We start from the raw sequence: 10,805 nt of genomic DNA, 5'->3' as shown, positions 1-10,805 counted from the left end.
GGTTTCAATATGATACACACACAATATGAGATATATGAGTATATGAGATACACGTATATATGTATGAGATACATACTTATGTGTATGATACACGTTTATATGTATGTATGTATATGATATATATTTATGAATGAGTATTATGCATATATAATATATACATTTATATAACATTTATGTACGTGTGTACATGATATATTTATGTATACCTATTATACACATAAAGGTATGTGCACATATTATATATATTTATGCGTGTGAATGCTTGTGTATATGATATACATTTGTGTATACTTATACATGTGTATATGATATATATGTATATGTGTGTATATGATATATGTATGTGTACATGATATATATTCACGTATGTATATATTATGTGTATATGGTATAGACTTATGTGTATGTGTGTTGTGTGTATATTATTTAAATTTATGTACTTATTTATGTATATGCATATGTATGTTGTGTGTACATGAATGTATGTGTCTGCTCGTGTGATATAATGTTTAGAATGCAAACATATGAACTAGGTCACCACGTACAACGTACGCGCCTTCCTCCCTGCGGGCACTGAGTACAATGTATCCATAAAGCTGGTCCTTGTGGGCTGCGGTCAATCAAGTTTGGCATCTTAGTGGAAGCGCGAGTCAACGTCTCAGAAAACCGTACAAACAGCAACAGAGCCCAGCACCCCGCCCTCGGGGCGCCCATGCGAGGACGCGGGCCAGGGAGCCGCTCCGCCGCCCCCAGGCCGGGCCCGGCCCCGCCCCGGGCCCGCCCCCGCCCCGCCCCCGCCCCCGGCCCCGCCCCACTCGTCCTCGAGGCTCCGCGGGCACCTTCCCAGGCTCGGGCACGCCTCGCAGGGCCGCGCACGCCGGCTGGGACGCTGGGAGGAGCGCCGCGCCGTCGATGGCTGGCGCGGCCGCGCTCGCGGGGGGAGCCGGGAGCAGCACCGCGCTGTCGGTGGCGGGGACGCGCCCGTTCACGGGGGCGTGCACGCAGTTGCGGCGACCGCCATCTTCCCTCCTGAGGCGGCTGCTTCGGTTCGAGTGCGGGGTCTGTGGCGGGCGCCCTGGCCTCGGCCGCTGCGGTGGGGAGGCGTGGATGAAGGGGGAGGTGCGGAAGGGCTGCCCCTCGGTGTCGCCGCCACTCCCTCCGAGGGCAGGCCTGGCAGAGCCCCGCGGCCGGTTCGGGCTCTCCTCCGGCCGCCGCCTCGTCCACCGCTGCCCTCGGCCGGGCGAGCGGGACCCCGGGACCCCGGGACCCAGCCCAGCCGGTCTCGGCTGCGCTTCGGGCCGTCGCTCCCAGATGGGATAAGCTGTAAAGATGTTCAGTTTTGAAGGGGATTTCAAAACGAGGCCCAAGGTGTCCCTCGGCGGCGCGAGCAGGAAGGTAAGAGCGGCCGTGCGTGCCCTGGGAGGGTGGGCTGTCTCGGGCACGCGCCCGGCCCCGGCCCAGACCACGACCCCGGTCACCGGCCCCGATCCCGGCCCGGCCCAGACCACGACCCCGGCCCAGGCCACGATCCCGACCACGACCCCGGTCACCGGCCCCGGCCCAGGCCCCAATCCCAACCACGGCCACGGCCCATGCCACGACCCCGACCCCAACCCAAGCGCAGGCCGCGACCAGGCCCCGACCGCAACCACAACCACGACCCCGGCCCAGGCCACGAACCCAGCGCCTCTTGGGGGGTGGGGGTGGGGGGCCGGGCCGGCGGGCGCTGGCGTAGACCTCGAGGGAAGGGAGCCCGGGGTGCCCAGGAACTTGTATTCATTGCATTTCAGAAACTGCAGAAGCGGAGAGCCTTTCAAATTAGGCAATGAATACACTTTGGCCGTTTTTTTTACTCCTGACGCTGAAGTTGCCCTTTCGGTGCAGAAAGGGCAAAGGACAGTGTTTCTTTTCAGAAATGACGTTTGGATACCTGATCACGTTTGACATCAGATAATGATTGCTCTTACAATAATACCGACAGGGTATTTTCTGTTGTTGCAAGTAAATGGGTCATATTCGCTAATGTCAATAATCTCTGAGATTGAGGCAGAACTCCTCCTAATTAGCCACGTGTTTGAATCCAAGGCCATGGGAGTTATTCCTCATCAGCCTTCCAGAAATGTACTATTTGTGAAGAGACTCTAGGACTTCTTTCTATTATAATCAGTTGTATAATTATTCATATGATAATTGCTTAGAATAAGAGGGGACAAACTATGGTTACTCTGTTGTCCGCAATTCTAAAATTTCCAGTTCTGTCCCTGATGGCTGGCACCTTTTGGTTCAATGGAATTGCTAATAAATAATGGACCAGTCTCTTGCTTTCCACCCCTTCTCTACTTTTCTGGCCCCTGCATCGGGTTGGTCCCCGTGATGGGACAAATGTTTGAAAGTTTAATTGAATTTAATTAGATGCCTGTTTGCTAAGTAATTTCTAATGTGTTCTTTAAACTGCTTAGCCTAGTCTTTATTGCCTCAATATTAGTGTATTCTGTATATTACCTTTAATAACTGGGTTGGGTGCTCAAGTCCGAGTAGGAACATACTTTTAAAATTGTGCTATGGGTGTGTATGTATGTTGGTTTCTGAGGATAGAGGAAGAAATCTGGGTAGGGAGAGAAGCATGATGATAATTTTCAAACTTTGAGGTTTCCTTGATGGTGATTGGTTGGAGGTAGTTGGTACTGCAGAACTAGGTGCTAGAACTAGGTACTGCACAAGTATGGCAGGGTTGGCATGGGTAGCATTCAGGGGCTTGCGTGTTAATGAAAATTCCATATGAGACCAAAGGATTTGTGCAGTTGGAAGGGGCTTTAGAAAGCCTGAGGATCCAATCTCCTAGCTGACAAGTTTGGAAAGTGAGGTCCAGAGCAGTTGAGTGATTGCAGTCACTGAGCAATCTGGTGGCCGGCCACCACCTTAGACTTCATGACATTTATGTAGGACCTGCCCTGCCACTGTGTTGGTTCTTTTTCACCAAGTAACACACCTCTACTCAGTAAGTAGTTTTCTGTTGATGAGAATCTCAACGAGAGATTGCACATTTTGCTTTATAACTGTACAAAACAATTTTTCATTCTTTTAAAACACTTAAACTTAACATACAGTCACGTTCACAATCATTAAGTGTCTTCCTGTCTTAGGTCCTGTCCTTAGGCGGAGATCCTTGTGCATGTGAAATTGAGGAGGAAGAGAGTGAGGGAAGCAGGGCAGGGAAGAGAGGTCTTGTCAGCTGGAATCTAGCTTTAGCCCAGTCCCACTGCAAGCATTCCAGAATTGTCCCTTCTTGAGGCTAGGGGGCTGGTGGCTGCAGGCTACCCCTGGGGTGCTGGTGGGAGTGTGACACTGCTAGCCCCTTAGCAGAGGGCAGTTCTCCAGAGAGGGGAGCAATAAGGAGCCATTAGTAGCCAACCTGCAGCAGCTGAGGAATGGTGCACTGGCCTGGTAAGGAATCCAGGGAACCAGCGGTATGATCAGCTTGAATGATTTTTACATATGGACACACCCATGTGTAAATGGCACACCACTCACGTCAGATAAGAGCATTCCCGGCATTCCATTCTCCCCTTTCAGTTTTCCTCCTCTCCAACTGTGACTATTCTTCTGACCTTGGGTACCATAGGTTAGTTTTACCTGCTGTTGACGTTCGTGTAAATGGAGTCACATACAGCTTGTTCTTTCATGGTGTCTGGTTGCTTTGGCATTGGTCCATTGTATGAATACACCAGCTTATCCATTCAGTTTTTTACAGGAGTTTGTTTTGTGTGTCTTTTGATGGACACACATGCTCATGTGCTGGGTGCCAGCTGATGCTCCGTCCAGCCCTGACTGAGCCTATCAGTGGCTCCCCTTTTTTGTCAGCACTTAGTATTGTAAGTCCTTCTAATTCTGGCAGTTCTGGTGGGGATATAGTTTTCTTGTGGTTTTAATTTTGCTTCCTGAAAACTAATGATGTTGAGCATCTGCGTATGTTTATTTTCCTTAATTCATTTTGGCTGTCATATAAGTCCTTTCTCTCTTAAAAAAAAACAAAATTATAATGATCTTTTCCTCATGTCAAATTATTATTTGAAATCTTCTCTTTTTTCTTGAGCTTAGTGGAAAACTGCATACAGTAGTTACCACCTTTTGAGTAAATACTTCTTTTTCTTTTTTAAAATTAAATTAATATTTTTAGTGTTTATTATTTGTGAGGGCTCTGTGTAGGAAATGTCTATGCCCTGAAGGAGTTTAGAATCTTTTTGGGGAGATAAGACTTAAACAACTTAAAGTTAAATAATAGTAGGCAGTAAATACTACATTCTGGATTTCCCTTGGGTCTGATCCAGGAAAAGTGGATTTGGTCAGAGCTTAGTCCTGAAGGATAAGGTAGGATTAGGATAGGCAGAAAACAAGAAGGTATTCTAGGTGGGTGGAAGGGTACACATGGAGTTGGTATACATTAAATTCTGTTGACCCAAAGTCACACCAATTTCCACTTTATAATAATTTTGAAGTGAATATACATCTTGATGGCATGATATACGTTAATTGGCAGTATTTCTTTTCTTGGTAGTCCATAGGAGAACATCTCAGAGGTCACTTGAGTGCAAGTACAGAAATCCATTGAAACTGGCTTAGGCAAAACAAAACAAAAGAAAAACACATTTATGAGAGTATATGATATCTCACAAAATGTAAAGGTCAGAAACATAACCAGATTCCAAGTTGTCAGTACCAAGGTAGTTCCTCTCCTTTCTCCAGGAGCTGTGTGGTCTTCTTTTTTCTGTCTTCTCCATTCTTGTCTCTGCAGACCGGCTTTCCTCATCTCATCGACACATGATCTTGGCCGTGTATGATTTCCTAGTTCAAGTTTGGAGACAATTTGATCTGAATTCCAGATTTTCAGGAAAGGAAATCTGATTGGCCTGGGTCAGTTTTCCACCTGATTTCACTGAGTCTGAGGAGGAGGTTGGAGTCTTTCAGTACAAATAGAGCAGTCTAGATGTGTGTAGATTCTCCAAGAGGGGGAAGTGGTTGTTGAATGAATGTCTAAGTTCCCATGGGGCATAGGTGAGCCTGTCTAACAGGCAGGGGATTGTACCTGTGTGAAACTCAAGGAAGAATCTGTGTTAGAGATGTAGATTTGGGGGTCACCAGCAGACAGATGGCTTAGAATGCTGTCACATAAGAGAGTTCATGGTTTGGCATGGGGAGGGATTCGTGGAGTACTGTAGCATTTAATACATGGGGAAGGGGAACTTATGAAAAATCATACCTCAGAGTGAGAGGAAGAGAATGGTGTCCAGGAAGGGAGTCTCAAGGCGGGAGGAGTGACCAGCAGTGCCTAATGCTGCAGAGGGGCAGTGAGACAAATACAGTTAGTATCTGTGGGTCTGGGGGGCATTGGTTCCAGGACTTCCCACAGATGACAAAATCCATGGATGCGCATCCTTTTGTATACTTTAAATCATCTCTAGATTACTTATAATACCTAATACAATGTAAATGCTATGTAAATAGTTGTTATACTGTATTGTTTAGGGAATGATGATAAGAAAAAAGTCTGTACATGTTATTTACACACGCAGATTTTTCCCCAGAATATTTGCTTTTCCTTTTTTTGGCTGCTGGCTGGTATGGGAATCCAAACCCATTTGTGTTATAAGGCTGTGGTCTAACCAACTGGGCTAACAGGCCAACTCTAGACCCCGGAATATTTTTTATTTGTCGTTGGTTGAATCCACAGGTGTGGAATGCAAGGATGCAGATGTCCAGCTGTACTAACAATCTACTGGATTTGGAACTAGAAAGAATTTGGTGACTTGAGAGCATATTCTGTAGGGTAGTAGGAGTTGGAAGTCAAGAGATAGCACATCAGGGAGTGAACAGGAAATCAGAAAGTAGGTAGACCTTTTTTGAAAAGGACCAGAAGAAGATTGGATGATAGGTAAAGGGAAACTCGAGGTCTAAGGAAGGTTTTTGTTTGTTTTGGGGGATGGAGGAAACTTGAGCAAGTTATAGACTGGGGAAGGATCAAGTAGAGAGGAAGGAGGGGTTAGAAATACAGGAAAGACAGGAGTTGCATGGCTTTCAGAGTCCTGGTGGAGGCAAGAGAGTGGGAAGTATCAGGTGTGAACAGGAAGAGGGAAGTGTTCTGTGATATAAAGGAAAGAGAACGGGGGAGGATGTGGATATAGAAATGTTTGTAGATAGCAGGAAGGGATTTACAGTTTCCTTTTTGTAGATAGCTGTGTTAATAGTGGCAGAATTAAGACCACTTTAATGTTTATCCATTGCTTTAAAAAAAATAAATAGACTATTTTTTTTAGAGCAGTTTTAGGTTTACAGACAGATGGTAGAGTTCCCCTATTTCCCTTCTTCCCAACTTATGTTTCCCCTGTTATTAGCATCTTGCATTAGGGTGGATCATTTGTTAAAATTGATGAACCAATATAGATACATTGTTATTAACTGAATTCTATAGTGTACATCAGGGTTCACTCTGTGTTGTACTTTGTATTGGTTTTGACAGATATGTAATGATAAATATCTACCCTTAACAGCATCATACGAAATAGTTTCATTGCCCTGAAAATCATGCTCTGCTTATTCATCATCCTTTTCTCCCACCCCATACTCCCAATCCCTGGCAACCAGTGATCTTTTTACTTTTCTATAGTTTTGCCTTTTCCAGAATGTCATATAGTTGGAATCATACAGTATATAGGTTTTTCACACTGGCTTCTTTAACTTAGAAATATGCATTTAAGGTTCCTCCAAGTCTTTTCATGGCTTGATACCATTTCTTTTTACTTTATTTTATTTTTAATCAATAATCTGTTTTTTTTAGAGTGGCTTAAGGTTTACAGAAAAATTGATGGGTAAGTACAGAGAATTTACAAGTACCCCCCTGCATACAGTTTCCTCTGTTATCTATATCTTATATTTGTGTGGTATATTTGTTATACTTGATGAACTAATATTGATATTGGCTAAAGTCTTCAACTGCTATTCGGGTTCACTCTTGGTGTTATGCATTGTGTAGGTTTTGACCTTTTCATATTGGCTTCTTTCACTTAGCAATATGCTTTTAAGGTTTCTCCTAGTCTTTTTGTGGCTTCATAGATTCCCTCCCTCTCCCCCTATTTATTACCTTGGTTAAGAGATCTAGTTGGCAGTTAATACTGTGACTCAAGAAAATTAGCATACACTCTAGTGTACAAAGCCAGGTGTGGAGGAACCAAGAAGGGGCAAGCCAGGAGCCAAAGGCACGAATTTAAGGAGGCACTCCCTCCAGTCCTGCATGCCTAGGATAGATCCCACTTGTTTGTGAGGTATAATTCTTTTTATACATTGTTAGACTTAGTTTGCTAATATTTTGTTCACAATTTTTGCATCTGTGCTCATGACAGATACTGGTTTGTAGTTTTGATTTCTTGTGATGTCCTTGTCTGGTTTTGGTAGTAGGGTAATGCCATTTTCCCAGAAAGGGTGTTCCTGACCACGTGCTAGTTTTTTCTTGTGAACTGTTGTTACCTTCTACGTTATGCTGCTTAAGAATTTAGGTTCCTGCATTATCCTGCCTGAAATGCTGTTAGGCAGTTTATCTGAGTTAAGCGTCTTCCTCGAAAAACTTCATAGAACCACAAAGAGCTGTCGTTTATTTCTAAGAATATAAATTTACTTATTTAGATTATTTAACTTTTTAGTCCACCCATCCTTGGAGAACAGGAGGATATGCAGTTGGGCCAAGAGGAGTAGATAGTTTTGGAATGAGTCAGAGTTCTTGGCTTGTCCCCATGACACCGTAGGGCAGGAGGTGAAGGCGCATCAGGATGGGGAAGGGAGGTGGGTGAAGTAAGAAGTAGGAGGGGATCAAAGTAAAATTTTGATTGAGGACTTTTTAAGACAGTTTTATACCAACCAGGTGGAGGAAGTTTGTTTTCCTTCTAGTACCATGTATATCCTATTCCCAGAACTCTAGGCAAAGGGTATGACATTGGTGCCATGGGCTTTTGTGTGCTGGACTGGGATTCTTACTGTTGTTTACATATTAACATCCATGTCACCAGTTAGAGAACAGCATGGGCAGAGGTTTCCAACCGTGGAGAAGTGGTGATCAGAGACAGGCTGTACAGATTATGGCTAGAACGGGGTGGGCAGAGAGGGTGGGATCATAGAAGGGAAGGCCAGACACAGGGGTACTATAGGCTGCAGTAAGGCATACTCAGCGAGTGTTGGAGAGCCGTGGGAGGACTTTACACAGTGAAGTGACGTTGGGCAGACTTAGGCTTTAAAAAGAGGAGCATGGGGCAGTGTGAGTGTTGGCTTCCAGGGAGGTAAGCCTGAAGTCAGGGAAAGCAGGGGAGAGACAATTGCCTTTGTGTCTGAGAGTAACAAGGGCCTAAGGTAAGGAAATAGGAACCTGAGTGGAGGGGATGGATTCAGGAGAATTGAGGAAGTGGAGTTGATAAGATCTGCTGGTAATAGGACTCTGGGGATGAGGGAGGAAGATAGAGGCTAGGATCACTTCAGGTCTGGGATGACTGGAGATGAAATGAGGCAGGCTTAGGAGGGGAGACAGTGTTAAGATCCTAGAGACATGTTAAATTGGAAATGCTTGTGGGAATGTGTAGCGGGCAGTTGGAAGTGCTGGAGCTTGGATAGAGATTCAGAGTGCTTCACATCTGTAGTTGGTAAGTTGAAATTGTGAAATGAGATGAATCATCAAGCGAAAGTGTTCTGCCTGAGAAGACGTGGGCACAGGACAAAACTCTGAGGGACACCAGCATTTACAGGAAAGCAGAGAACAAGGGGCATGCAAGAGATTGTGGGTAGAGAGCCAAGTGTATGTCTAATGTATGGATGGAAACATACTCCTCTCCAGACAGTAAGTTTTTCCTGAGAGGAAGCAGAGGCAGAGTGTAAAAATGCAGGGCTTTTTGGAGGAGCATCTGTAACTTAAGTATTACTGATTTTGAGGCTTTATTTGCTGTAGCCATGACTCTGTTTCGTAAATATGATTTTTAATGACTTATTTCTGTACTATCATGCATCTTTAAGTATTTTTTGCATCTGTGAAATTGGTTACTTTCATAATTTCATAGAAGTTCTTTCATGTAGGTCTGCAAAACAAAAGAAAAAACCCCACAAATTGTAGGTTATGCATTATTTATAAATACTTTGTTAACTTTTAACATTTTCACTCACTCAGAGGGAGGTGTTTTTCTTGAATATTCTTTGAATTGTATAAAATTGTTAACATTATGTTAGTGCATGAGGGCTAGAAAAATAATGACTTGAAACAGTTGTGAAACTGATCATTTTAGTTACATTGGTAAATGGAGTAAACTGCTAATGGAAAATAATCCAAACAGATGAAACAAAGGAACCCTCACAGTTTTTTAAAAATCAAGATATTCATGAACATCTTTTTATAAATGGTTAGCCATTAATTTGAGCATTATGGAAATTATCATGTTTATAAATTTGTTACATACACTCGTTTTTGACCATAAAATTTTTTTATTCTGATAGTTTAATGAAACCCAATTGAAGCCATATATGTCTTTAGTATTTTTTTAAAAAACTTCATTTTGTTACTACTATATTTAGTGAAGAAAGCATTTTTCCCCCATATAAAGACATCTTTGTGAATGGCATTTGTGAAGTTTGGTCGTATTTAATCTTCAGAGAAAGTAAGATAGTGCCTGAAGCTCAAAGAGAGAATAGAGGAGTTTGCTGTGGTTCACTATTGTTTACACATTGGTGGGCAGGTGAGTGTCACAGCTGCTTAGGGAAGAGATCAGCTTGTAAGGGAACATGCATGCCGTAAGAACGATAGCTTCATCATTCCGAAAACACTTCACTGGTGTGTTTAGTGAAACTAGTATGTAACTGCTGCTGGCAGTGCCTGTAGGACTTGACTGGACCTGCAGAATTCAAAAGGTCAGAGATGTTCTCAGGTATGAGTGTAATAAATTGAAACTAAAAGCTTGTTAGTAATCAAAATGAAGTTTAGTGCTTTTTTAAAAACCTGAATGTGCTTTTTGTTAGTACCACATTGCTGTTTTTCTCTCAGTCACTTATTCTTGGTTATATTGAGCTGTTTTTTAAAACTTTATGTTCTCATATTGCTTCATTAGTTTTTTATTCTAAAAAAATGAGAAAATATTACATGTACATGGGTAATAATTCAAACAGTGAAAAAAAAAATTCAAATAAGATATTAAAAGTCTCCTTACCTTTTACCTCCACGCCTCTCTCCCCCAATGCCTTAATTCTTTCTTTCTTTTTTTGGTGGGGGAAAGGGTCAGCTGGCCAGTACAGGGATCGAACCCTGGACCTTGGTGTTAGCACCACAGTCTAACCAACTGAGCTAACCGGCCAGCCGGCGCATTTGCCTCCCCGCCCCCATGCCTTAATTCTTATTTAATTCTTATATTCACTCTCTACTTCTGGGTTTTTGCATATGCTCTCATAGCTATTTTCTGCATATATAATCATAGGAGTGTGCATATTCCCCTCTTTTTTTAAAACACAGGTTAGAGCATATTAGACAGACTGCTGTACTTCTATTCTCCCCTTAATAACACATTTTGGAGATGGTTTCAGATCAGTACTAATAGATCTACTGCATTCTTTTAAAAAGCTGTATGATACTCCATGTAATGAATGTTCCATAACTTATTTAATTGCCCTATATTTTAATGGCCATTTAGGTTGTTTTAGTTTTTTGCTAATTCCAATGAGACTGCAGTGGCTATCCTTGTATATGTGCCAATAATATCTGTAGGTTAAACTCCTAGAGGCTATGTACATTT

General features: G+C 43.1%; 1 protein-coding gene across 6 annotated transcripts in view; it reads left to right on the top strand.

Moving 5' to 3' along the window:
* The first annotated feature begins 1,016 nt into the window (after positions 1-1,016).
* The window catches only part of UBE3C (ubiquitin protein ligase E3C), a 115,074-nt gene continuing 105,285 nt past the window's right edge, over positions 1,017-10,805 (top strand). For 5 of the 6 annotated variants that reach the window (XM_063099680.1, XM_063099678.1, XM_063099677.1 and 2 more), the window contains exon 1: positions 8,795-8,872. In XM_063099680.1, coding sequence (XP_062955750.1) covers positions 8,801-8,872 — 72 coding nt within the window. In that variant the 5' untranslated portion in view covers positions 8,795-8,800. Of the gene's footprint in view, positions 1,396-8,794; positions 8,873-10,805 lie in introns of those variants that run through there. The other variant, XM_063099679.1, reaches the window with a different exon arrangement.

The sequence above is a fragment of the Cynocephalus volans genome, chromosome 6, assembly GCF_027409185.1.
Source record: "Cynocephalus volans isolate mCynVol1 chromosome 6, mCynVol1.pri, whole genome shotgun sequence".
NCBI classification, from domain to species: Eukaryota; Metazoa; Chordata; class Mammalia; order Dermoptera; family Cynocephalidae; genus Cynocephalus; species Cynocephalus volans.
The sequence above is the reverse complement of the archived record's forward strand: the minus strand, read 5'-3'. Positions and strand labels throughout refer to the sequence as shown.